The sequence below is a fragment of the Hippoglossus hippoglossus genome, chromosome 23, assembly GCF_009819705.1.
Source record: "Hippoglossus hippoglossus isolate fHipHip1 chromosome 23, fHipHip1.pri, whole genome shotgun sequence".
NCBI lineage: Eukaryota > Metazoa > Chordata > Actinopteri > Pleuronectiformes > Pleuronectidae > Hippoglossus > Hippoglossus hippoglossus.
In genome coordinates, this window is record NC_047173.1 from 13,793,097 (window position 1) to 13,821,060 (window position 27,964).

A 27,964-nucleotide genomic window follows, 5' to 3' on the forward strand; every position below is an offset into this window, starting at 1 on the left:
TATAACATAATCAATTTATGTTCACTAGTTAATAACATCAATGTATCATTATTATAACATAATGAATGTGTGTTTACTAGTTTATAACATGAATTTATCATTATTATAACACAATAAATGTATGTTCAGTAGTTTATAACATGAATTTATCATTATTATAACATAATAAATGTATGTAATTTAGCTTATAACGTTGATTTATTAATGTACAGGATTTATAAACTGAATTTATGTATGTACATTAGTTTACAAAATTATTCATATATGTAAAGGATTTATTAACTATATGTATTTATTTGTACAGGATTTTATTAACACAATTTAGTTATAAACAGGATATTATTAACAAAATTTGCTTATATACAGAATTTATTTCCAAAATCTAATCCTATCCTAATTATGTAATTGGTGTCTCATATTTATACGGTCAGGATTACATTATTGTGTGTCATTCTAGTATAGTTGAAAAGCAATAATAAGGAGAGAGACAAATTCCTGATGTTATAAACAGCTATATTAATGTTTTGGTCTGACTTTTGTGCCATAATCAATTTGTTGGATTCGATTTGTTAGATGAGAAACAACTGAGGAAGATCCACACTTAAAGAGAACACACAACAGTAGGAGTTTTTAATGAACTATTTATTGTAATTGTGGGTCATAATTACAAAGGTAAAGGCATGCACACATGAGCCTCAGTCAAGCTTCAAGTCCAATGTGAATTCAAACATCATAATGTATCATGCAAAGTATGGACTGTCTGTAAACCTCTACATTTTCTATTGGACATAATTGACTTATACAGAGTGAAATTAACAAATACCAGCGTGTATTATCTTCAGAAGTGTCAACACATTCATTATCCAACATTACTCAAGTCGTTTTTTTTCAGTTTCTTTCCACATAGAAATTCTGCAACACCATACGAACACAAAACCTTTGTTTACAGTGTACATCCCCTTTTCCCATCTTCAACAAACACTCGTCAAAAAACAAAGAACATGTAAATACTGTGTGTGTGTTATATGTGCTTCAATATGTTTTTTTTACACTCGACATGAACTTATCAAAGCTAGAACCAAAACACTGCTGACATGCATCTGAGCCGACACAGTCTTACAAACACAAGAGGGGGACAAAGAAGTGAACTGCCTTTTTTCCCCCCTGTGGTGAAAAGCATGCCACACCACAGACCAGCACGCCCTCTCCCACACCCATTTATCCGTCTTGCCGTCCCTCCATCCGCTCTCGGGCCGCTAACCTTCGTAGGTGAGAGAAGAGGATCACTCAATGGCGACAAATGTCTGCAAAGCTAAAGTGTCTCATTGCATTCTGTCCATTTTTTTGTTTTTTTGTTTTTACTTCTCCTGCTCGACAACCTTCACCTCGCTCATGTACTTGTCAATCAGGTTGAGGGGCACTCCGCGTTGCATGAGTTCGTAGAAGGTGAAGCCCCCTGGTGGACGACAGGAAAAAACTCTTGTAATATTGGCGGGAGGTACAGAAGGCGGAGGTGAAGAAGGAAGAACAGAGAGAGAAGAAGAAAGCTGAGGAGCAACAGGCCGAACCAAGCAAAACAAACAAAGCAAAAAGATCAGGCCAGACGTTCACAACACTGGAGTGAAAAGAGAGAAGACAGGTGGTCAGAAAAGTTCATGGATGTAGTTCCACAGTTCTAAATCGTCCCAATTCCTCACTATACACTAAATGTCTTAAAGGAGACATGTGATGCTTTTTCGGATTTTTCCCAAATCAGCTGGAGGAGGAGCTCCTCTACCCCACAGAAAAGTCTGGCCGATACTTCCTCATCTTTGCGATGTCCCATATTTGCATAATTCCCGCCCAGCAGCTAGTCTGAGGCCGACGTTTCCTTCATGTGCTGTAAGCAGTTGACCAATCATAAAAGAGTGTGGCCCGCTGGCCAATCAGAGCAGACTGGGCTTTATCGGGAGGGGGGCCTTAAAGAGACAGGAGCTAAAACCAAGTGTTTCAGGCAGAGGCTGAAAAGAGGAGCTGCAGCAATCGACGTTATGAGGAAAGGGATTTTTTTTTAAATTATTAAAAATCGACCGAATAGTTTAATAATTGAACTCAAAAGCGCAGATGTCAATGTCACGGTGGCGTTGGCAGAAAAGTGTTGTGCCAGTCCATCTGGTAGGAATTTAGATATTTCCCTTGCTAGTTATATTATATTATACTAAATGTACTATATTGTGTTTTCTCATCAGATTCTAGACTTAACATAAACATTCTAACAACTAGTATCTAGTGGGGAATTGGGACAGAGATTTATCTGCTCAGGTTCACAGAACTAGAAGAAAAGACACATATGATTGCAAATTAATGCATGTGAAGATTGTTGCATTGCTAAATAACGTCTTTCGTCATCAACAACAAGCCAAAGCCTGCAACAGATAAAATGCTGTGTTCACTAATCCGGCAGTTACAAACACAACATGGAAAATACCCACTGTTAGTATGATCCTGTGTCTATAAACATGTATAAAGACATTTATATAGCCTTAAAGTCAGTCCCAGTTATAACAGATGCTGCCCTCGGTAGTTAGGAAGTTGGCAAAACGTTTTTTACTCACCTTTTCTGCGGCTCAAGTTACATGAGAGGTTGTCTTTAAATCAATGTGCATATTCAAAACAGTTGGTTAAAGCCAGCCAGCTAATACTCATCATTTAGCAAAAGCCGTCATGCAGATCCAGTTTTATTTCTCTGATTCCTGTTTATTGGGGAAGAGAAGCTGCTTCAGTCGCAGTGACTGTGACGAGCGAGGTTACAGAGGCTGGCTGAGAAGATGCATAATGAGTAACATAAGCTTCATATGCCAAAACCATATGAAAGCTTACCTTATGTGAACATACATTCACAATTCTTGAGTTTGGACTGGGGGAGAGAGAAGAGAAGAGGGGTTAACACAATGTTTACATGGAGTTATATGTGTGCACCAGGGAATACTGTTGAGTTATTACTGAACTCTTTTATATGAGGAGTTAACCGTGTGGAATCTGTGGAGAACAGTTAAATAATACAACATGAAAACAGCTCTGTATGTTATGCCCACTGAGGTGTGACTGGTGACAGGCTCTCGTCATGTCCACGCTAATGCAGATGTTTTTGCAAAACGAACTTTTTCCTTTGCTCTTGATTCTCTCATCCACACTTAGGTCACTAAAAGCAGATTTTTACACGCCCTCCAAAAGTGCAGATTTTCAAGAACTCCGTTTATGGAAGTGATGATCTCACAGCTTACTGCGCACCTTGGTTAGTTTGGTTAGTTTGGTTAGGAAGGCAAGGTGTAGTTACAAGTTTGCAGCTAAATTTAGCATCACTGCACCACGTTATCAGGATTCACAGGCGTCTGCCTCAGCCAAATATGACTTGGTGTTTGATGGTTCATCGATCTTATCGCCACCTACTTGACCGACATGCTTGTTTGAGCGTTTGTAGTTGTTTTTGCGTTCTCGTCTGGACGGAGATATTCTGTTAAACGAAGTTTGTGTGGACAGAGACGGAACTGAGGGGAAAATATCCGTTCAGAGAAATATCTGCAGTAGCGTAGACAAGGCCCGTGTGTGGATATGGTGTGTGGGGATGATGAACAAGATGGCTGGATGAACTGGGCTGGATAGAGGTGTGTGACAACACAAGGGGGATAAACCTCAGCATGTCGTGGTGATGGAGAAGTGGAACGGATTATTATTACATCTATTTTAAAATATGGTGTCCAGTGGCCCATTGCACCAGATATTCATAACTTCAGACCTTCCCAAGTTTTAATATAAGTGTTCACTAGGTAGAGATTTACATATCGTTACATTTAAAACAACTTGCACCACCAAATTAGTTTTAACTTAATATTTATAATGAACTGTTTTGAATATATAAATCTGACCCACATGATAAAATGCTGTTTAACACGCACAGAAAAAAACCCAATATACATATGAGAGCTTCTCACTGTCACATGTACAATAAATAAAGTCATATAAATAAAACTAATTATCTAACCTACATTTATTCATGATTGGCACATAAGTTTAATGTATTGTGAGGTCCTTGCAACAGATTTACACATTACTTAAATCTATTATGTAAGAAATGTCTTCAATAGTTAGGTTTTAATGGTGCAAACCGATTTTCGCAAATCACCAGTTTGAAACTAGCTAGTTGTCTCTAAGAACTCAATGAATTTACGAATAGCTGGTGCAACCCAATCCAGATACTTACACGTCCATCGCCATATGGTCAGCCGCTTGGTAGACTGTAGCACACAGCTCAAACACTGGGGGAGTTGGTTTCCCAAAGTAGTCTTTGCTATTTAACATTCTTTACAGACTGATGCCAGTAAATGGTTCAGTAGTTTGCCTCTAAGATGAAAAGACATGACTAATAAGCAGCAGAAATGAAATAAAACCAGAAAACGTTGGGAAACCAGACTCTGATACAGACTGGTTCCCAGTGAGGCACACAGCGCTGGCCTCCGGCTCCACACTGACCTTTGACCTCCAGCTTGCACTCCACTTGGGCCTCTCCCAGGTCGTTGATGGCCTTGCAGGTGTACAGGCCACCGTCATAGGGGCTGGGCTTTCTGATCTCCAGGGTACATACTCCCTGGTTGCTAAACATGCGGTAGCGCGGGTCGTCGACAATCATGATCTTATTCTTCATCCAGATGACTTTGGGCTGCAGGCGGAAACGGAGGATGTTATTCCAGCAGACAGATTGGAGAAGGCATTTTGATGCTGTGGTTTTAATGGTAGAATCTATTTCTCTTAAATTACATTTCTTGTACCATCAATGTGTCATCGTTTATGACATGACAGAATTCACCAAGGCAACAGAAGTCTCTATGGCACATTGTCCTAATTCCTCAATTATGTTCAGTCCATCCACAACTTTGCTGTTCTCAGATGTTTTTTTGTTTGTTCCATTTATTTTAATAGCTGTCAATTAGCTGTCAACAGAGCAACAACTGAATTCTTTCCTGATCTCCGTAGTTAATTTGATGAGCACTATATTATTATTATCAAAAGAAAAAATATCCCAAACCCAAAGAATTCCATCCATGTTTCCATTAAATGGTCCCATCCTTTAAAATGAGATATAACAAGGTATAAAATGTGTTCTACTGCAACATATACTTACCTGAGTGTGTTCTACACATGCACCATTTCTACCTGCAGTTCTCCCACCTACCCTTGGGTTGGCACGGACACTACAGTTCAGAGTAGCATTGTAGCCCGCGACGGCAGCAGTGTTGATCAGCGGCTGCGTGAACTTTGGCGCCTCCTTGAAGTCGTGGTCGTTGTACTCGGGCGTCTTCACCTGCAAGCCTGTGGGGGTAAGGGTAAAGGAATGGGGTTGTGCATGATACTGAGCGGTATCATGTGGGAAAATCCCTATGTAATGAGGGAAAGACAATGTTTCTTTATTTATCAGCGACTGAGACACCAACGTTTAAGGGCCTGTCAGTCATAGCCCGACCCCCCTGTTGTATTTGAGGGTGGATCACTGACAGTACCTTTCAGATAACAGCTGTGGAAACAGAGGTCAGCAAATGAAATTGCTTTAATGATATTTTCAATATACAATACCAGTGTGGTTTGTTCCAAGAGTTTTCACTTTGGAAGCATTTTCCCTCATCAAAAATTAGTAGTTTTTAAAGTCATAAATACAAACTTAAAAATGTAATCTAAAGCTACTTTCAGACATGCTCTAAACTCCAGACATTTTCCTGAAATTTTCCAGAGGGGCTGTATGTGAGAACGCAAATGTCGGCTACTCCAGACATTTTCGGAAACTTTCGGAGTGAACCCAGAATACAGCAGGAAAACATTCAGTGAGCAATTGGGCATCTTGATTTATCTAATACGTGATGGACGCGAAGCTACGTATTGCAAATTGTCTACGTCATGTGCTGCCTACTTCATGCTCTATCCAGACGCCACCTCTCCCCTGAATGTCCCGGGTTTTTTCCTGAATTTGATCCGAACAATCTCCTGCTTCTTTCCTCACATGTTTCAGTCAAACCCCGGAAAATGTCTGGAAATTGTACGGACATTCAAACCAATTAAAACGTCCCTCTCATCTCTCTCATTCATACACACAAACCCGAACGATTTCACCCACTGATATCCCAGTCGATTGTACCTTCTTTCATGATGAGGGCGCTCTTTTTGGTTTGGGTGGCGGCCTCGCTCAGGCCACACATATTCTCTGAGTAGATCCTGAAGAAGTACTCGTTCCCGACCACCAGCTCTGTGATGGTGATGCAGGTGCGATGGTAGTGCTCGATGCACGTGAACCACTCCTGAAAAGCGGAGTAGAGAAGCAGGGGTAAATTCTGCAGAAGTGCTGAATATGTGGGATGTTTCTCATGCATCTTTATCATCGTATGAATCAATCTCTTACCATTGTCTTCTTGTCTGCTTTTTGAATGGTGTAGCCTATGATTGGGGTGTTGCCGTTGTCTTTTGGTTGAGTCCACACCAAAGCCACATTTCCTCCCCATACATCTTCAATTGTGACGCACTGGGGAGGTCCAGGAAGGTCTTAAAGTCACAGAATGGATAATGAGTTCATGGTTTGTTTCTTGAAAAATATCAGAATTAAATTATGATCTGGATTATGTTTACGAGCATGATACATTTGCTCACCTATGATTTGAATGTCAATAATGGCTGTGTCCACGTGGTTGTCAACCTGCACTGCCATCTCGTACTTCCCAGAGTGACTGCGCTCTGCCTTACGGATGAAGATGATGCTGTCGCAGTCTGTGTTCCGGATGTTGACGTGGGAAGGCTCTATGGGCTTCCCGTCCTTCAACCACAGGACCTTTGGCCTGGGTTTGCCCTGCAGACATCACACAGAACAGCATGAGTTCAGTATTCTCCTCCAGAGATGAAGAGAGAAGATTACTGGAGTGGGAAGAGATTTACCATAAATGGCACCACAAGGTTGACCGCTTCTCCGACTCTACGAGTGTACGTCTGCTTCAAGTGGCGGGGGACCCGGATCTTGGGGGGTTCTGAGGAGGAGACAGACTTGAAGGTTAGTTCCTTTGAAACGATGTTAGATTTCCTTTTCACCTTTTCATCCAAAATGTCCGACTTCCACGCCAAATCATAAACTCACCAATAACCTCTTTGACCATGACGGAGTGCTGAAGGGTCCGGGGAGTGCTCGAACCTGCAGCGTTCATGGCCTTGACTCGAACTAAGATTTTGGTGCCTGGAATGAGTCCAGTGATGGTGTGCTTCGTTTTCTCTGTCAGCTCGTTGTTGGATGTTACCCAATCATCAGCTGTCGGGAAAACAGTCACTAATTTCAGTTTCTGTTTCACACGCTTATGATATAATATCACATTAACCCCATGTACACTGTGCGATGATAGTGATCTTACAGGTTGATTGAATATCACACTGTCTGGTGAGCTGTAGGGCTACAATATAAAGTTTGCATGTTCTCCTTGTGTCTGCGTTGGTTTACTTCAGTTTACTCAAGGTTCTTCCCACAGTCCAAAGACATTGGAGACTCTAAATTGACTTTGAGTGTCAATGTGAGTGTGGATGATTGTTTGTCTCTGTGTGTTGTCCCTGCAATACGCAGGCGACCTGTTCACGTTATGCCCTGTCTCTTGCCCAATGTTGGGGATTGGCTCCATGTGAAAGAACATTGTCGTAGGTGTGGTAGGTGTCTATGGAACCCAAGAATAACAGGGGTTCTGTTAGACCCTTTAGTATCTTTGTACTTGACTCACTTCCTTCTATGCAGTACTCCACCAAGTATCCATCCAGACCGGCAGCTCCGATAGTCTCAGGAGGACGCCACTTTACAGTTACTGAGGTGTCTGTGACATCATCCACAACCAGCATGGTGGGCTCACTGGTCACAGCTGAGGGGAGATCAGAGGAGTCACAGTTTGATTCCCAACAATGGACATGAAGAAGATCGGAAAACATCCATTTCGGTGAGTCACGAGTCACATGAGCGAGGCGCCCCTCTCTGCGGCTGGTATGGTATCAATCTCCCTGTCAGATCTCATTAGTCCCTGCTCCTGCCGTCTATTCTTGTATTCTGAATCATACTTAACTCCTATTGAACCCCATGACAGACCCCATCTCCTAAACCTCTAATCCACAGATGATTTGGCAGCCATTATAAAGACATATTTAATATCCTCTAAAGCTCCTGCGTGTCTCGTGGAGGTCACAGTCAGAATGCTTGGGATGGTGGAGTATGGGGAGGAACAGCTGCGTTGCTGGGGTACCAAGGGCAGATTGCACATGCACTACCAAAGGCTCACTGTTTGAAATTTTGTCCACTATTAGGGGATGGTTGTTAGATAAGGTGAAGCTGAACAGCTCAAAGGACTGCTAAGTGGAGACATTGGGCTACTCACCGAGGGGAGTGAAGGCTTTGGATGGTTCACTGGGCTTAGACACGCCGATAGCATTGACCGCAAAGATCCGCACTTCATACGGCACGCCTTCAATCATCTTCTTGGGTTCGAATAATAGTTCTTTGATCAGGTCGAAGTTCAGTCTCATCCATCTGGAGCTCTGTTTCTTCTTTCTCTCGATGAAGTAGCCTTCACAGGACCATCGGAGGCATTTAAAACCAACACATGCATTTTAAACTGTGGTAATAAAAAGGATGCATGTGACGTTTACCTAATATTGGCGAACCCCCGTCATATTTCGGTGGTTCCCATGTCATAGAGCACCAATCACCCCCAACTACTGGAACCAAGGGAGCCTCTGGAGGGTCAGGAATGTCTGCAGACAAGACAGACGTTTATTAAGGATTCAAGAGAGACTTTTACAACCGTCTCTGTGTTTTTTGGATCCAAGCCTCTTGTGATGTCTTACCTACAACCTTGATCTTGATGCTGGCCGTGGCCTCACCGGCCTCATTCTGCAGGACGATCTTGTATTTCCCTGTGTCCTCCCTCTCTGTGATGTCGATTGTAAGGCTGGTCTGATCACCGTAAGTTTCAGCTCGGACACGGTTGCCTGACTCCAGAATGACCTGAGGCGGAAGAGACGGAAACGAAACAAAATGTACACTATAGCTTTAAAATGAAGTAGAATAGAAGCCTTGGTGATCAACAGATGATATTTTAAAGCAGTCGCATCTTTGAGAAGAGTTGAAGACTGAAGCTCACCCGCTCTCCCTTCATCCACACCACTCTGGGCACTGGTTCTCCAGTGATTGGGATCTCCAAGCGAAGTTTGTTCCCTGCCACAATTGTCATGGTGTTGTCTGGTAAGTTCAAGCTGTCCAAGTGCACTCTCGGAGGGTCTGCACATCATAAAATCAGATCGTTAAAAGATAGAAAATATTTAGAAAGATTTTCAAAGCTCCATTCAGGAAAGAATTGTGTTTGTACCAATGATGTGAATTTTGGCAGAGAGGCTCTGTGAATATCCCTCAGGTACAAAGGTGTAATCTCCTGCATCGTGGAGAGAGCAAGTCCCAATTTCAAGTCGGTGGACCCTGAAAGACCAAAATAATGTCACTTATCAGCCATTTGAAGCAGCTTGTGACAGAGTAAGTTCAACAGAGAGGACATACTTATTTCTTTGGATGATGTTGATGCGGTCGTTGGGCTGGATCAGCTGTCCATTCCTGTACCAGCGGCCTGGGATGTTGCCGGGGAAGATCTCGCAGTGCATTTTGATTGGTTGACCCAGCTTCACTGTGATGTCCTGCAGGTCCTGGAAGATCTTCAGTGGTTTCACTAAAGAACAGCAACAGAACTAACGCTAAATTATCTGAAAAACATTCAAGCAATTCATAACTTTAAAAAAAAAAGAAAAGACGTTACATACAGTCGACTTTTACGTGAGCCTCAGATGTGCCCCCGGTGGCCATGATGGAGTATGTCCCAGTGTCCTCTCTGGAGGCGTCATCGATCACCAAGAAGTGTTTGGTTCCCTCAGACTTCACTCGGTATCTGGAGCGCACTCCTGTGGGAACCTCGACACCGTTCTTCATCCTGAAGGAGGAAGAAGCATTTTAAATACACACACACACACACACACACTCACACAATAACGCTCATTTGGATGATTTGAAAAGCTTTATTTTATTTTTATGTAATTCTAAAAGAAAAGAACAATGTAATTTGAGAAAATACAAAGTCCTGAAACTGTACCTAGTATTTATTTTAAGTAATTATGCACCTTCAATTTTTTTTTATTATATTTAAATCTTACCATTTGACCTGAGCACCCTCCTCTGACACCTCACACTCCAGCTCGATCCTCTCATTCACTGTCGTCTTCACCGCCTCAATACCTCTAACGATCTTAACTGGCAACTCTGTAGGACGAGGGTAGAAGAAGAGACTGAAGTCAGATGGATGGACAGGTATTAAAAAGATTGAAGAATCTTATATTAGTGCACGAAGACCTGAACATTTAATGGAGATACCTTTGACAAACAGCTCGGTGGAGCACTTCTCGTCTCCTGCAGCCACAGAATAGGCTGCGTCGTCGTTCAGGCTGCAGTTGTTGATGACCATAATCCTCTGTGTTCCCTTTTGCTCAAAAATATACCTAAACAGTAAGTCCATTAGTTACAACAGTGGTCAACTGACGAAGCTGCTGCTATAGGAATTCAGGAATATATTAGCCAATAAAAAGCAGTTCAGATTGAAATAGAAAATACTCAAGACAAGAAGAAGACAAAACTTGTGAACTACAGGAAACAAAAACATTCCTAAAACCACATTACAATAATACGTGATTATTCAGTCAACATGCATCTAAAACTTGGTGCAAACCCAGAAATGTGACTAGACAGTGAAAGCAGGATTGTACCAAAACTGACTGTGCGGACTGATAGACTTACTTCCTTTGACTAAAGGTCGGCAGAGGAGCCAGAATGGGGCCACAGACAGGAAGGACCACCATAATATTACAGACAGACGGACACACACAGATACATAGACAAAGACAGAGAGACATCATGCCTGGATGCGTACAGAATGTTGTCAGCAATAGTGTTACAACAGAGATAAGGATCAGAAGAGAGACAGTGATTGACAGTGAGGCCTCGAGGAGAGGGAGCCCTGGAGAAGGAGCCACAGGAGACCAAAAGCAGAAAACAGCAATAACCTCCCAGATGGCTTTAACTGCGAGTGGCTTTGAACAGAACTCCGAGTCAATGTGCGTCTGGTTAGTCGTAATATTTATTTAGCTTACAACGAAACTTAATCTATTTAACACTTTAAAATGTCTCTCAGGTTATTACTCGAACTGGTATTAGCCTTATGAGGAAAGAGTGTCAGTACAAACGACCCCTTTCACATTAAAAATGTCAATTTTATCCAATATTTTTATGAAAATATTCGCTATAGCAGCTTAAAGCTTGATCATTTTTTAAATCCATCTCATATAATAGTATTTTACTTTGACAAGACAATCTTAACTTGAAGATTTGTCAGAATGCTACTCATAACTTTTTCGTTGCCACTCACTATGATGAGTCCTAAATCTTGGATTCCTCATTCTTTCATCCTTGGTGGATTTTAAGGAATTTTAATCTATTGTTGAATATATGATCAATATTTGTGTGATTTAGCTTCTACAGTATTCAATCTGTTCCAAAGCCAGACCCGGTTAAAGACCTGTGGAGGAGGTACCGCCTTTTTCCTGCACAAAGTAGGACATATACAACAGTTAATGTGAACAGTTGACATCATACACTGCATCACACCCAAATGTAGCTCTGCACTTGTTTATTTTATGCTGCATATGTGTGTGAAACTGCATGGAAGCTAATTAGAGCCACATTAGAGTCGAGGTAATGTTATTTGTTCACTGGGCAATGGTTCACAGTGCAGTTAGAGTTATTTAAATGTGTGACTGAACTACGGTTAAATCATTTCTGTTGTATTTCTGTTGGGGCGTTTGTGAGAATGTAGCGTGTGGAATCAAACATGTGAACCATTGTGCTTTTGAGTTGTAACAACATGTAAACACAGAATATCAGAGAAGAAGTAAGCGAATACAAACGAAGTGCATTTTTCCTCCAGTAAAAAGGCACTTCGTTCACGTAGTGTTGACAGGGAGAAGACAGAGAGGAGACACAGAGGCGGGGGGGTCGTACTTGGGAGTGGGCCTGATTTCCTGTCCGTTCTTGTACCACTTCAGATCGACAGTGGGGTCGGCGAGGTCGACCACCAGGCGGATCTTCCCACCTTTATCCGCCTGGTAAGCCGGGTCCAGCTTCTTTGCAAAAGCTTTGAAAAGACAAAAATGAAGTTCACCAAACAAAGCACATTTAAACCCTTTCATTTTAAGTCCTTTAAACTCTGCATCACCTTCGCTCTTCTTCTCCTCTCTCGGGATCTTCTTCATCCTCCTCAGCAGACCCCTCAGATCTGTGATGCCGTACATGAAGGCGATCTTCTCGTACTCGTCAGGCCGGGCGTTCTTCAGGATATCCCACACATCCACCTCTGGGGTGTCGTCCTGCTGTTTCGGCTCCCTAGTGGTGCCGAGTACGAAGGAACAGCGTGAGGGAAGGAGTCATCGGCTGGTGTTTGCAACGTGTCCTGAGGAGCTACTCAGTGGTTTCTATACGAGAAGGGTCTGGTAAAGGTAGGAGATTCCCACTCGAAGACACTAAGCTTTACCTCATTTTCATTTTCAGGAGTCATCTACTGTCTATAAGGTTTTTCTTAAAAAGGGCGTTCCTCAGGACATGTCACACAAAGGGATGGGCATGGTGAGCTGTCCACCTGTGTGTTAACATTGGCTCTGAAGTCATATGTCAACGGTGACAAGGAGGCAGCGCTATTAATACAATACATAGAGCTGTTCTGTACTCTAGCTGGAAGTTGTTGTGGGTTAATTGTGTGTGCATGTTTTCTTTAAAGCACATATACGTCCCCTAGGATTTAGCTTCCTCTTTGCTTTTATTTGCTGTGTAAAATATCTTTCTACACTGATAAGGACAGGACTCTCGTTTAGAAATGCTTCATTAACTCCTTTTTGTTCGCCTGAATAGAATCAAAATTAAAAATAAATACCAAAAATTAAATTATCTTCACCAAGGAGCCTTTGTTTTCCCCCCTGTCTGTTTGTTTGTCGGCTTTCTATGTTTATTTATTTGTAAGTTTGACAGATTACCACAAAACTTGGTGGAAGAATGTAAAATGGATGATTTTGTTCTTGTAAAAGTGTCAATCATTGTGTAATAAGACGTTGATTTGCAGCATGCAGGGATTCAGGGGGAAACCGGCCACATAGATCTTTAACGAGGACTCTCATGTATTTCCTATTGCTCCAGTGAACTGGCCCATCCCTTTGTTTAATGTTGGTTTGGTTGATCACTTCAGAGCTGCTCCGACACTGTTAGATGACGTATGTGTCTATAGGAGCTGTTAGCGGAGAGGTTAGAGGAGATATTGCCCTGCACATGAGTGCATACGGTACGTTAGTCTATATAAAGAACATTCAGTCAGTCCGCTCTTTCACAGACATTTACCCAAATGTCTGAAAGATTGGAGGTGAATAGCATCAAGTATTATTCCATTTTTGTTTTGCGTGTGTTTCTCATCTGTTTATTTTCAGGCATTTATGAAGGAGGCCAAAATAAACATGGTGGGGTTTGTCTTATATTTCTATATTGAAATAAAATGACAACGTAGCGGTAACACTATTTTCCAGCCTCATTTCCCAGTGGCCCCCGACCACATCGTGAATGATCCAAAATGGCGCTCTCTGCCTCGTGAAGGTGACGTTCGACGTGAAACGGTCACTTCAGAGTGTTTTCGGTCGCGAGGCCCATTTCCATCATCGCCGATTGCCGCCGGAGCCGTTAGGAATGCTGCGTTCAAATGAAGTGTTACCGTTCTACAGTAGGCCAACACTCTTGCTCGTCCAATTCCTACAGCTACATGTCATGCTGGGGACTCTACAGGATTACAGTACTCACCCGCAGTAAGGTCTAATCGTTTTAATACCTATGGTTTTCTCTGTACTAACCTTTGATTTCTGAATATGTAGGGGAGAAGAAGAGACAAGCCCAAAATAAATGTAGAATGTCGCCGGTGAACAGTGTCACTGCCTAAAGGTCTATTTGTGCTCACACTTTAAACGCTGCAGGGTGTCAGCTCAAATATGCAAATATGCATGATGGTGTTTGGAGGCACCACCGTGATTCTGGTATAGCACAGAGGTTTTCAAACTGTGAGGCACGTCGCCCACAGGGGCATGGGGGGGGTGTCCAGAGAGGGAGATCTTAAAAAAGACTTAATTTTACATTGTTCCAAAGAATGAAAAGTACAAGTTTAGAAAATTCAATTCAATTCAAAATACATAGGCCAACAAATGTGACTTTAGTCGAAGTCAAAGATTAATAATATGGTCGACAAAATCAATTAATATTAACTTCTTTCATGTTGCATAGTATATTCTTAGATATTCCTTGTTTTCCTGCCTATATGTTTATCTCAGAATATATATTCTACTTCCTCTACCCCAAATAGTCTGTTGGCAAAGGTTTATCTACATATCTTTACGTTTTTTAAACATATATATATATATATATATTTTTGCCTCTTTTTGACTATCTGCTGGTGTAACAAGCCAGCATGGAATCAGATCTTATCTTATCAAATCATTCTGATATTTTTTTGGCCATTAGGATAAACTGTGGTGTTCAGGGCGGAGGTAAAGGCTGCAGTTGTCTCAATGTTAACTAAGTGGGCGCTCACAGTGTTAGACTTTGAAAACCCCGGCTATAGCTTCATGTGTCGTATGTCGACTTGAACTCGCCTCTCAAACAGAGGCCTCATACAAACCAAATTACAGTTACATCATCTTGTAGAAACAGAGAAGAAGCACATCCAGGAAAAAAAGGGGCTTAAAATGGTGTAAAGAAAAAAAAAACCCCACTCTGGGTTGGGATGTGATTCTCACCTATGTTTAAGGAGACCACTAAAGTCAAGCTCGCCTGCATCCTCTTGTCCTTCACTGCTGTTGTTAACAAGGAGAGATTAATGAAGACTTAATCAGAGACGGAACAGCTACAGGCACTAGACAACAATGCTAAAAGAGAAACACAAAGCAGAAGACTCTTGACGTCAATGTGTTAACTCCGAGCTAACACGATTGGTCGAGAGTCGTCCCAGGTTACATTGCCACGATGTTGAGTCAATGTTGAGACAACATTACCGAGCAGCAACATCGTGATGATGCAATGACGCTGGGATGCTTTGCGTTGCTTTCATTGTTTTGTAAAGGAGATTTCAAATCCAAGTGTTGGCCTTTAATTCCACATGGAGATTACTTACCGGGACAAAAGGTTAATGACATTATAACAAACCATCTTGTCACACTTACATGTAATATCGAATATATTACTTGAAGGTGAAATGTTCATAGTTTCTCTTTTCTTTGGTGTTTCAGGAGTAATTATGAGTACGGAACATTTGTTAGAGACCAGATCCTCCGAAACAGTTAAGAATACTTTTGAATACTGAATTCAAAAATGGCTGCTGTCGACCTCTTCTGAATATCAATGTTATAGTCTTGTAGCTGCATCACATTCTTTTTGTTACCTTCTTTTGAAAGCTGATCGGATATCAATATTCTGTGAGCCCTGCTCAGCTTCTGGAAGACAGTAACAACACACATGCTAGTCAGCGTTTGTGCTATTATCCTCTGTAGACTGTATATAAAGATGGAGGACATGACAAAAAAGTGGAGCCAAAACATCTTGATCGCCCCCTGGTGGCTGGCTGCAGTATTGGTCATAAACCATGCTCCCTTCATGTTAGTCGATGAGACCAAAATAAAAAGGCAAACTAGCCTATGTGTCAAATAATTTTTGGTTTTTGGCAGCGCTCGCATCCGAAGATATTTTGGCTTCATTTTTGTATCGTGGGAGGAACCGGAGACGCGTCGTCGATCTTTATTTGTAGTCTGTTTCTCCCAATGTTTATAAATATAAATATAATGAACATAATCGCTCGGACAAACCTTTAATTTCCAGGTCAAAGGAGCAGCTGTCAAACTTGTCCTTGTAGGTGACCTCGCACCTGTAGTTCCCGGCATAGTTCTCTTTGGCCTTGATGATGTGCATCTCAAATGTGTGGATCTGTCAGGGAGGGTGATTGGTAGGAATCATTTGCATGTCGTGTGGTGCTGACAGGTTGTGTGTGTCGCTGCCTTGCTGTAGGGTACCTTGGTGAGTCGGTCAAAGGTCTCTTTCAGCTGCAGGTGCTTCCCTGTTTTGCTGGCCAGATCCATCCATTTTCCTTTGAACCACTTGATGGTGGGTTTGCGGAGGAGGTCTTTGCACTCCACCTTGGCCACGAAGCTGATGTCGGCCCCTTTGGACACAAAGTTCAAAATAACCAATCAGTTGTTGGTTCCATTGCCCCCACCTGATGGCAATGGAACCAGTGTGTGGAATTCCTTCTGTATTTTCCTTTTTAACACATATTCCCCTGTGTTGTCACTCACCCACTGGGATGGTGCCACCTTGAGGTTTCTCTGTCAGCAGGGTGGACAGCGGCGGGGTGACAACGGGCTTGTCCAGTTCATCCGGGTTCTGGCCTTCTCCCAGAGACCACACTGCTCCGTCAGGAGAGACAAACGACACACAGATCTCCATTGCCATTGTGTAAGAGTGTTACAGTGAGTATTTCACACACCCACCTTCTATCATCTGAAAGTTTTAGTCCTACCAGAGTCGAGTTACAAAGAGAAACCGAAAGAGACTAAAAAGACGCACATTTTCTCACTTTCAACAAACACACCACGTACAGCAGCGGAGTTTAAGCTCATTGCAGCATGGAAAGCATGGCACGGACAATATGAAGCACAGATAGGGTGGATCGCTTCTGATGCAGAACATGATTTAGGGGCATTTTCAGCAAATGTATTTATTCGGAAAACTCCCGATTGTAAATTCCTCCTTTTCCTGATGCTCCACTCTTCTGTGTGGTCCTGGAGGTCTGACTGCGAATGAATCACACTAATCTGGTTGTTCCCAGATCCCTGTTGTCTGGGGCGGTCTTCACATGAGATGCAAGTTTTCCTTTGACAAAATGTTGTCTATGAAATCCGACAAGACATTTAATTTCCCCCAAAGCCCCATCATACCCTTTATGTGGCCAGGAGGACAGATAACACTTCAGGAAAACAGACTTTTTCATATTTCACAACCTTTAGACCGATTAACCCGGAAAGCTGCTGAGCAAGGTTTGATTTGACCAAATCAGTTTAAATTCTTCTTGTGGTGTTTTAAAAATCAACATATTTACTCTAATAGTCTCGTACTCGTCTTCCACTTTATTACCTGAGTCTTTTCTCCCCATGGCTGACACAGGGACGCTATCATCTGAACAAAGACAGAGAGAAGTTTACAGCATATTGTGCAGAATAGTACTGTAAAGTCCACTGGAGCAAGCACACACTTATGAGAAGTAACCAACAAGCAATTAAAGACTTCAACACACTGACCTGAGGGATTCAACACCCTAATAATTAAAATTAAAAGGAAAAAAACTGCATCAGACCATTAATGGGTATATATTAATATGTTAAAAGGGAAAAAATTGGAACATCTTCCATCTATTGAGAATCTAAATTCTAGACACACCAAAACATCTAGAAATAAACATGTGTCCAACATGTTTCCTATGTTCAGACAGATTCTGAATAAAATAAACTACTGGTTTGGTTGCTACTACAGAAGTGGAAGGTTTTAATAGAGGGATCTTACTAGGCAGATCAACTGAGAGTTTCTTGACTGAATTGGCATCCTCTGTGAAGAAAGCAGAGTCATCATTGAAATTAATCAGGTGACAAGACTTAGGCCCTTTATTTGGATAATCCGCGCATGAGAAATATATATTTTATCCTTCCTATAAAGTGTATTATATATTTTGGTTTTACAGGACAAATGGCTCCACATACAGCTGCTTTATTCAGCTTTTTAATGGGAAGCAACAAGGATGGTATCTGAGACAGTTCCAAATACTGACATCGACATATAATACTTAAAATATAACCAATACAATTTGGAATACTCAGACATTTTGGTAAATTTGCTTTCTACTTGCTGATTTAACAAGATTTACATGGGAACATGGAACATTCTGTTAAAGCATAAAGACTAAATGCAGACAGGAAGTTATGTCAGCTGCATCGAAGCTCCTTCTCAAAAGCTTTGTCTTACGTACAAATGATCTTTTATTGTAATATGTAAGTTATTAAATATTGTAATATCATATTTTATTTTCACTATGACAAAGGCCAGCTATTTTTCCAGCTTCAGTTTTAAAGCTGGGTCAATACTGTGTACGTCACCTACCTAGTTTACGGCACTAGCTAGACTCGAAATTAAAATTGATATCAAGCAAATTTCCCAAATGTCTGAGTATTTTACAAAGGCAAATGAAAAAAGCAAGGGTATCACCATAAAAAGGAATATGGCCCCAGAACAATTTAAGACATTTCGTTTGCATGATCCTTTCTATCACATCAAAACAAAGTTCACTGATTTAAATAATAATTCTGACGGCCGGAGTTTGGCCATTTTTAATATCTGAGGGGATTCATGCTGTGTTTTAAATTGCACTGCTAACAAAGTGTTCTGGGACAAAGAAACATCAATAAACAAATACACAAGATTCAACATAAAATATGAACCAATAAAGTGCACTTATATTAACAAGCATAAACACAAAACGTCCATGTATTCATTTATAATACATACATGTGAAATAATCATAGCCACATCTATACCCTCATTTAAGATCAACAAATAAAGGTTGATGCGCTTGTATGAGTTTTTCTGTGGCATTGTGCATGTAGAAATCACACATCTGCAACATGTATGTCTACGGCGACATACATCGGAATATTTACAGGTTTGACACGAACATATGTAGAAAAATCACGTAATACCCCCCCCCCCCCGATTCCTGGGAAGCACGTCTAGGTGGATGGATGTTGTTGGGCTTAACTTAAGATGAGTGCGCCATCGCAACCGTCCTCAAGGAGTGAGGTGAGGAGGAATAAATGGGGAACGTACTGAGGGTTGTTATGGTTACCAACCTGCTTGGGGTGTTGGGGATGGGGTAGTGGCTGCTTCATGATCGTCATCTGCAATAGAGGCGTCATAGACAAATAGACCCACCTATCAAAAAGCTCCAAGTCCATCATTGGCAGGCCAACAAGACACAAGACTCACATGCGGGACAAGACTATGAATGGATCATTGTGACATGCAGCTCTTGGACAGTTGGAATGAGACCAGAATGTCAACTGAACAATTTGGCTTGTGTCTTATGAAGACGTAGCTACCCTGTGACTGAGGGATGAGAAAATGTGCATGAAAATATTCATGTGGTCAAGCTGCAGACAAAAGCACACTTGCAATGCGCTGCATGTATCATGAAAAGAAGAAGCAACAAAGATGAAAAGATTAAAACCTTGTGTAACTTAAAAGAATGTGAAGCTGTATTTCTCTGCTTCTACACGATGAAGATCAAAACATCTGAAGACACAAGCTGACTTTGTCGTTCCTACAGAGTGTCAGCATGTTTCTGCAGCTCTGTTGTTACAGTCATGGTTCTGGATTAGAGAGTAATGAATTCAGATCGCTTACTCACCTTGCACACAAATAGCATCCTGTGCCCTTCCAGGATTAAATCCATACTACATCAATAAATCCTTATCTATTCGTCTATGTTAGTCTTTAATGTGAAATGTACAATTACTGTGTCAGTGCCGCATGATGTTTGATTTTTTTCGAAGTTTACATGCTGTTAAAACCAAGTTGGGAAGGAAGCATCGTTTTAAAAGCAAATTACAAATCAATGCATGGCTCCAGTCAGTGAGAGCGAAGTCCATTGCATTCTTAGCAGGGAAATAAAGGTCATCTAGTCGCTTTCTGCTGCAAGAAAAGCCAAGTTTTAGATATGCAAGATAAAAAGAAGCTGCTGAGCCTTGTATTGTGCAAGTGAAGGAACTAGTGAGACGTTCTGGGCTTCTTTCAGTATTGATTTGTCTGAGGGGTAAAAACATGCACCTAAACAAGGAGAGACGTTGGACTGATTTGTATTTAAGAGGAATACTTACCAAGTTGTGGGGGAGAGCAAGGGCCCGGCTCTTCCTTTACAGCCGAGTTAGCGGCCTCTGCTTGCTCTGTCACCCCAACCCCACCAGGCTGCGGTTGGTTTGAGCCATTCTCAGTGGGACTCTGCTCCTGAGCCTCCACAGCCTGTAACGGCTCAGGCTCTGGGGGCTCTGGCATCTTCCCAACAGTCTCTACTGGCTCTTGCCCCTCTGCTACCGCCTCTGTACAGCAGACAAAGCGCCGGGCTGGAGCAGCGGCAAGCATCGCGCACAAGCACGGGCAAGACAATGCCTTGCGAGACAATGCTTGCTCAAATGGTATAAATATCTAATGACCAGATCCAATCATCCAGAGGTGTAATTTCCACATCCAAAATCAAGTCGTCAAATTGAACAAAATGAGCGAATTAAACGTCCAAAAACTGTTATGAAATGATTGAAGCTTAATTGAGGTATACATGATGTCTGGAGCTGTGATTGGACATTTATCTGGTCATTGAATATCTATACTGTAAAGATATCAAAGCAGCAGGGATTCACTGACTCTCACAGAATGTATAAAATATCCTTATTACTTATATGTTTAGAATATGGAGGCTCGAAATTGACAAAAGTCTGTTAAAAAGTCTAAGATACTATACGCAAAAATATCAATAAGAAAAATAAAGTTGTTAAAATTGAAATAGCAAAAATATTTTATACTTTATACTTTTATTTAAACGTACTCAGTTGTGCAAAACCTAAATACATTTCATCTTTTATCACAAAAGACAAAGAAATCTTATATTTAAAAGATTCAAATTCAAATTAAGTTTTGAGTTTTATCAAGAAAACCAATTATTATTTATCCATCATTCAAATGAAATGAGAGAATTTTTTGTATTTCAGACTGAAATGATTGATGATTATCAAAATAGTTTAAAATGTATTTCCTTTCAGTTCAGTAACTGATTAATTCTCTAGAGATCTTTTACTTGTTTCAACTTGTCTCCGTCCACAGAGTCAGTCAAACCCAACTTCTCTAATCCCTTCACTTCATACCTCCAGTGTCATGACTCAGTTTGTCAAAGTCGTGCAAATACAACAGCAGCCACAGCACCGGTTAGTGACAGCACCACGACCCAAGGCAAAGTGCATGTGGAGCAGTGCGGGTATGTGGACATGTGCACAGTCAGTGTGTGGGGTGGGGGGTGGGGGGGGGGCCTCACTTACAGCTAACCTAAGTAACTCTTTGCGTGAACATATCGAACAATCATACCTTCACAAGAAAAGTGCAGTGTCAGGCCTCTCCGAGTGAATTGAGTAACAAAAGAAAACAGTGATGGCACACACCAAACGAACACGTGATGTGAGAGCGATGTGCACAGAGTGAAACAGCAGAGTGAAGGGGGTGTGGGGGGGGTAGGTGATGGCGTCCGTCAGGGTTACCCACCTGGCGGGGGAGAAACCTCAAGGGAAATCTCAGGTAGCGGCATCGGAGCGCCGTTACTTTCTGGGGCAACACTTTCTGAGCGTGTGACAAATATAATGGTGGATGGAGCAGCTGCTTTAATGAGCACAAAGCTTCAGCATCTGCTTCTCTCAAGTCTCAGACACACACACACACACACACACACACACATAGACACACACACACACACACGTAGAAACACACAAACGTGGAGTAACGCTTTCATCCACCCACCTGGCCGCATGTCGCCATTCACACTTTCTCAAAGTACTTTTTTCCGGAGCATCCTCACAGTCGATATGTACACATGACCCACAGAAGAAATATAGATATAGATCCATTATATTCTATCATCAACTATATTCCTGCTTCTTAATACTTATTAGGTTTGATTAGAGGTTTGTAAAATCATTATAGTTAATATGTTCCTTAAAAAACTAATTCTATCAAGACTGAAGGCTTGATCACAGCATTCTGTCAAGGTGTTGTACCTGTTAATGATTTGTCAGGTAGTATTCTATGTTATATATTATTTTATTGATTGCACTACACATATTGTATATTATACACATATAAAACTCCTAATTAATCCAGTTTCATGTGTTATGAGCAGTTTTGGGCAGATGCACATTACAAGAATGTGTACAATACGGCCGCTAGGGGTCAATCAGTCAAAACACTATTGTTGGTGAAAATGCACCTGATGCGACTTCGGCGCAAATCATGTTCACGGATAAGATAATGTAGTAAAGTTTAATTTACGTTACGCAGCAAACGGCAACGGATAATCGTGATCCCTTACGTGTGACCTATACAAACATTTTTAGTTGGACCCTAAAAAGCTGAGCTCCCCCTCCACCCCGACCACGTTGGAGCCTCAAGATGCTGCAAGGTCAAAGTCTAGCGCCGGCAAAAAGGCCAGTCGCATGCCCACACGGGAAGGCGGGGGGGCGTCAGCTGAATCAACAGAGAGGGATCAGCTGGCTGGCGAGAGGAATGTCAGAGACGCTGACAGCTCGGCCGTCGCCACAGATCACTCATTCATGCCAAATTGTGATTGTTGTGTTGCAAGTGAAGAGGTGTTTAGTTTTGTGCTTATGCACCTTAGTGCAAATAAGGGGTTGAGGTTTGAGGAGCGCACTTTGAGTCGGGTGTTCTCTACTGAAGCTGTACGACTCGACTTGTCCCCCCAGTGTTTTCAGGCAAAATATAGATGATTCTTATGTCGGCTCAACTGCAAACAGTGCACAGCTATAATCTGCTTGACTGTGAGGTGACAGGGGGGGGGATTAGAGGAGTACTGCCGTCCACTCACCTTCTGGCTGGCCGTTTGGCATCTCATCTAAAGAAAGAAAAAAACATCAGTGTCAAACAGGAAATCAAGATCTCGTGTCGTATGGCTCCAGAACAATCCACTCAAATATCTCCCTCCATTTGTGACTCACTTTATTGATCAACATTCATTCAGGCTTATCGTCTTTTTTTTGTTAGACTGGCTCCTCAAGCGTAGACACCACGTAGTCTTAGCTGATTATTACGAAGGCCCCATGACGCACCATGTGTTTGCCCTCTGCCTCGTCTAGACCTATGAAGCTAATGATGGGGGGGGGGGGGGCGGGCACCAACAGAAACATGTTAAGATGCAACGATCAAAACCGTGTAACAGGACTCGGTGCGGGGCCTCAGCCGATCAAAGCTTCCACACAGCCCCTGGCATCCAATGACGTGGGTTAAAACGTTAACCTCTTTTGTTATTGGCTAATGGCACATGGAGCAACCAGAGGTTGTCTAGGACACATGGGAAGTCATACAACATCAGCATCATGGAGCAGCAGATGCATTTATTGTCCTTGCTCAGTTTGGATTCTTGGTAGTGGGGATTTAGAGTTGAGGGACAGAGCCTTGGACCCGACACGTGTAGGTGCTGTAGCTGACATGGATCTCCTCAAAAAGACTAGAGCAGTGGAAGAAGTACAACTCTGCTCCATCTTGAAATGTTTTGTTTCCAAAGCTGGTGGAGCATGTTGATGGATTAGTCATCATCAGCCGCATCCATTGCTTCTGCTCATCGTGATCCTTCCTCCATCACAGTGAATAAAAGTACACAAACACTGTGATGGTGCAGCAGTAATGAGACGAGGCAAAACTTTGGCCGTGCATCGTGAAGCAGATGAGAGCGCAAACACAACTACTGTGGGGAGTAATGGTGATTTATAAATCTTTTAATACCTTTAATATTGTGTGTGACATATATTATGCCTGACCACAACTAGGAATGCTCTAGATTGGGTGTTTTACATTTTGTGTTGGGAATTCCTATCCTTGAGAGTCTTCACTCTCATGAGAATAACGGACATCTTGACCTATAGTGATCGAGACTGCTCTCTGCCCCCGTTTGGAACACCAGTTAGAAATTCAGCATTCTCATGTGTTCCTGCGCAATACTGATGGTTTCATACTTGGTCTAAGACCTTACAAACTTTTTATTATGGCTGTTGGTTATTTTGGCTGATTACATCTCTGCTCAGGTTCAAGGACCTGGAAGACTTTGCTTCTGATGAAAGTGAAGTCACCGTCAGAATGATTAATGAAGATGTCACTTGTTCCACCCAACAGGTGCAGCAAAGGTCAGTCTACAGACAGAGACCTGAGAAGAGGTCACATCATCGCCAAAGTAAGTAGAATTAAAAGTTATCATCGTTGACTGGAAGCAAACAGTGTGTCACATGCCTATGATCCATGTATTTATGCACAGTCTTGTGTTGAGTGCTGACACTCAATCAAGTCATCCAGAATTCAGTGCATCGATCAGTTATTAATTTGGAGTTTTGCAGGACGGATACACAGAGAAAGTACGTTGGACAGGGATTTAGGAGCAGTTGCACTTCAGCATTTTTAATAAAAGGGAGAAATCAAGACTGTTAATAAATAAATATGTTTGTTTTTCATTGCACATGAATAGTTAATAGCGTCTATAAAATCAATACTCCACCACAGTTTTTCTCTCTCTTCATGTATTTGATGACTGACTATGAAAAAATGTTTAAAATCTTTTTACGCAACCAGTACTCGAGACCCGAGACCGAGACCCTTCTTTTAGCGCCTTTGCAAATGGAAACTCCTTCCTTCCCTTCGATAAGACTTGGCCAGTCTATGAATACTGCCGCCCTAACTCCTTGTATGTCAATGCACTGTGAACCATTGTTACCATCCACTTTCTCCCGTCGCTCCGTTGCTTCTGATATCCCTCCATTTGTGATGATTCCCTCTCAGCATTCCTTTGTCAAAATTAGCCGCCCTCCCACCTCACTTCCAAACAATGTGTCGCTGGCCACTGGGCCGCAATCCTGGAGGGTCACATCATGCTCGCTCTCTGTCTCAACACCGCTGAGATAATGAGAGTGGAGAAAGGTTTTGTTTTACCTCTGAGGACTCCCAGTGCAGCTGACAGGGCTGCAGGTATTTTCAGCTGTTGCCCCTGCTGGCTTGCAGACAGAAGGGCTCACACAGGCTCCGGCAAGGGCCAAACTGCCAGCAGCTTCATTTTCCCTAATATAGACCGTTATTACTTTATTAATGATGAGCTTAAATTAATGATGTGGATGCTCTCATTCTGTTCACACCTTGTTTATTTTTTTTATTCTGCTTTGAAAGGGATTACAAACGGGGGGGAACTTGCATGACCCTGTTTGCAGGATGAGAGCTGCGCTGGGGCGGCAATTAGCTGCTGACAGGCCTTTCCCCTTGTGTTTTACCACAGGTCTGATTTATGAGGAGGTATTCAGTAACACAAAGCAACAATGCCAGACGACAAAACCCCGGGGAGAGTGAAGGGCCATAGTGACAGTAAATCTCATGACGTGAAGACAACGGGCTTCACCGCAAACGAAACCCAAAACTTAGCAGCAGCGAGGGTAGTCCTGGGAGGCCTCCAGGGACAGGGTCGGACGTCTGAGTGATCCGTCCTTAACGGAGGGGAGCAGGGAGGTGTCTGTTTTGGCGTGTGGCACAGGAGAGGACGAGGGTTTAGGTGGCAGCGGAGGGAGATGGCAGGGAACAAGGGATTAAAAGCGCACTCATTCTGAACTATTCCAGGGACAAGAATCCCGGTCCCAAGAGATCCACGGGGGGGGGGGGGGGGGGACTCAGCCAGTCCATCATCTCTGGTTCGGACTTTTTAAAGGCTGGAGAGTGGGGCGTCTAAAACAACAGGCTTCCTCCTCCTCAGCTGTTCAGACTCATTTAAAGAACAATACTTTTTTCTACCCTCATTTATCTGCTGCTCTGTGGCTATTTGTGGGTAGTGTTTGCGGTAGACAGGAATCTGCTGCCGCTATTTCTCCACTGCTTTGTCTCTGAGGGGATCAGGGATCAACGTGGGGGGCATCTGCACTGTACACTATCGACCGCACAGAGCTACATAATGATAGACTGGTTTCTGACTCTAATATTTGGATTTGGGGAGCTTGCAGTTAGCCAATCTGCATCAATGCCAATGAAAGACCCCGTCTCAAAAGGGAGGCGAGAGTCCACTCAGTCAAGGTTTTATTTATTTAAATAACCCAATATTACAAATCACAAATTTCCTCTACTGGCCTCTGGACCTTTAACCTTTGTTAGGGCGAAGAAAAAACTCCACAAAAGTTATTCTGAGACGTACAAAGGAAGAAATCTTCTTAAGACGGATCTTGTTAGCATCTACAGTTTGTACATATCAAGCCTGACATGTGAGGAGGTCTGAGGTCCATGTAAGGATGACAGGTTTATTAAAAACTTGTATCAGCTCTCATCAGGAAGGTTTCCAAGACCCAAACAAAATGTTCAGTTTCCTCTACATGGGCATGTCTGGCTCATCGGGCAGACCCCCCCCCCCCCCAAAGAGCACGGCTAGCGGGGAGGGTGGGAGTAACACCATATCGTAATGACAGACAAGAGCAGATTAAGAGGGAATGTTGATGGACACGATGGTGCAGATGAATGGCGTTATGGTGTGCAGGACGGGAACACGTGAAGATGATGTGTGCGGTTAAATATGGACCTGAATTGTGGGTGGAGGGAAAGTCTGAGGGGGTCTGAACTCTTCTTTCCCTGCAGTCATCGGAGAGACAAACACAGTCAAGCTAGCGTTTATCCTCCTGAGGCCCAACCCTCGCTCAGTTCACCCCAATTGCATCATCCTTCGTTGGTTCGCGTCTGGCTCGGGCACTCGACAACATTCCTCCGCTGAGCTTCATCGTTGAGTCTTTTCTGCAGCGGCATCACCCAGGACCATCCGATGCGCCCGACCCCTCAGCAACAATAGTATCTGTTCATAAACCTCAAATCTTCTCCTGCAGGCATCAGTAATACAACACCACTGTCAAAGTCACTTTGAGGATTCCTGTGAACGAGCTGGCGGGTGATGGAGCTCCCTGCTGCTAATATCAACTGTCTGCTCCTCTCAATTAAGGACAATGAAAAACAGAAAATCGCTTCAACTCACTGAAGGAGTCGTACAATCAGATAAAACATGCTAGAGGCATCATGCTGACTCCATCCTCACTCTCCACACTCCTACCTTTCTTTGTGGGCTCTGGCATCTTGAGCCGTGTCCCAAGAAAAGCGTTGAGGAGTCAAAAAAGGTGCAGGCGGGTAGAAACCTTCAGTGAGGCGAGTCTCCGTGGAAGAGAGACGACGAGGATGATGGTGATGATGAGATGGTGGCAGACAAAAACCTCTGGGACCCCTCGGACCACAGTGATGGGAGATGAGAAGGGCACAGGGATACGGCTTGGAAATCTCAGTGGGGGAGGAGAGAGGACGAGGGACACATACAAGGGGGACAGGCTCTCAGGCCTTATATAGAGAGGGGGTACGCTCCTCCTCTCTGTAATTGAAAGTGGAGATCTGCAGCATCACTGTCCCCTACCACTGGCTCCTGTGCCATCTTTTAACTTTAACACACTTTAGTTTTAAAATTACTTTGTGATTTTTACTTAAAGGTTATATTGTAATATTGTCATTTTTGCCTTTTGCGGCAAATGGAAAAACCAAGAATACAATAGCCAGTTTATACAACCTGAATTCACCTCTCTGCCGTGGGCACTGTGCCAAACCAGATCCTCGGAACGTTGAACTTAGTTCAACTTTTGCCGCAACACAACATCATCTGCATGGAAGCGACCATTCCTGCTGGATTACCAAATATTTCCACTACCGCAAAGACAACTTTACTGAACCAGATTGTTATAAATTGCTGTGCGGTATTTTTACCATCTGATAGACCTTCAAATAAAAATATCTATTTCCTGAACCACAGCTGTTTTTTGGACAAATCTCTGTTTAATCTCATCAGCAGCTAAAGCAGATGCAAATCTTTAAATCTTAATCGCTCAAGAACATATAGAATAAAGT

The 27,964-nt window shown here is 42.5% G+C and overlaps 1 protein-coding gene across 14 annotated transcripts; it reads right to left on the reverse strand.

Moving 5' to 3' along the window:
• Nucleotides 1-603: 603 nt before the first annotated feature.
• Nucleotides 604-27,390, reverse strand: mybpc1 (myosin binding protein C1). 14 transcript variants are annotated; one of them, XM_034578047.1, is made up of 35 exons: nucleotides 27,129-27,389; nucleotides 22,887-22,913; nucleotides 21,554-21,628; nucleotides 20,125-20,343; nucleotides 19,099-19,146; nucleotides 17,762-17,803; nucleotides 17,336-17,377; nucleotides 16,498-16,608; nucleotides 16,216-16,364; nucleotides 16,012-16,129; nucleotides 15,591-15,642; nucleotides 14,950-15,006; nucleotides 14,014-14,022; nucleotides 12,345-12,511; nucleotides 12,131-12,263; nucleotides 10,871-10,879; nucleotides 10,451-10,575; nucleotides 10,234-10,339; nucleotides 9,847-10,013; nucleotides 9,590-9,755; nucleotides 9,405-9,511; nucleotides 9,180-9,316; nucleotides 8,884-9,043; nucleotides 8,686-8,790; nucleotides 8,415-8,603; nucleotides 7,773-7,907; nucleotides 7,148-7,315; nucleotides 6,952-7,040; nucleotides 6,670-6,865; nucleotides 6,425-6,564; nucleotides 6,164-6,323; nucleotides 5,210-5,346; nucleotides 4,510-4,696; nucleotides 2,860-2,896; nucleotides 625-1,456 (listed from the first exon to the last, which is right to left on the reverse strand). In XM_034578047.1, exons 1-34 carry the CDS (start codon nucleotides 27,148-27,150, stop codon nucleotides 2,877-2,879), a joined length of 3,774 nt encoding a protein of 1,257 aa, XP_034433938.1. In that variant the 5' UTR covers nucleotides 27,151-27,389; the 3' UTR covers nucleotides 625-1,456; nucleotides 2,860-2,876. The 14 variants fall into 14 exon arrangements, with proteins under 14 accessions (XP_034433932.1, XP_034433942.1, XP_034433937.1 ...); XM_034578041.1 differs by lacking the exon at nucleotides 2,860-2,896 and having other exon boundaries at nucleotides 604-1,456; XM_034578048.1 differs by lacking the exons at nucleotides 625-1,456; nucleotides 2,860-2,896; nucleotides 4,510-4,696 and adding exons at nucleotides 4,713-4,802; nucleotides 4,856-4,865 and having other exon boundaries at nucleotides 5,126-5,346; nucleotides 27,129-27,390.
• Between the last annotated feature and the right edge of the window lie 574 nt (nucleotides 27,391-27,964).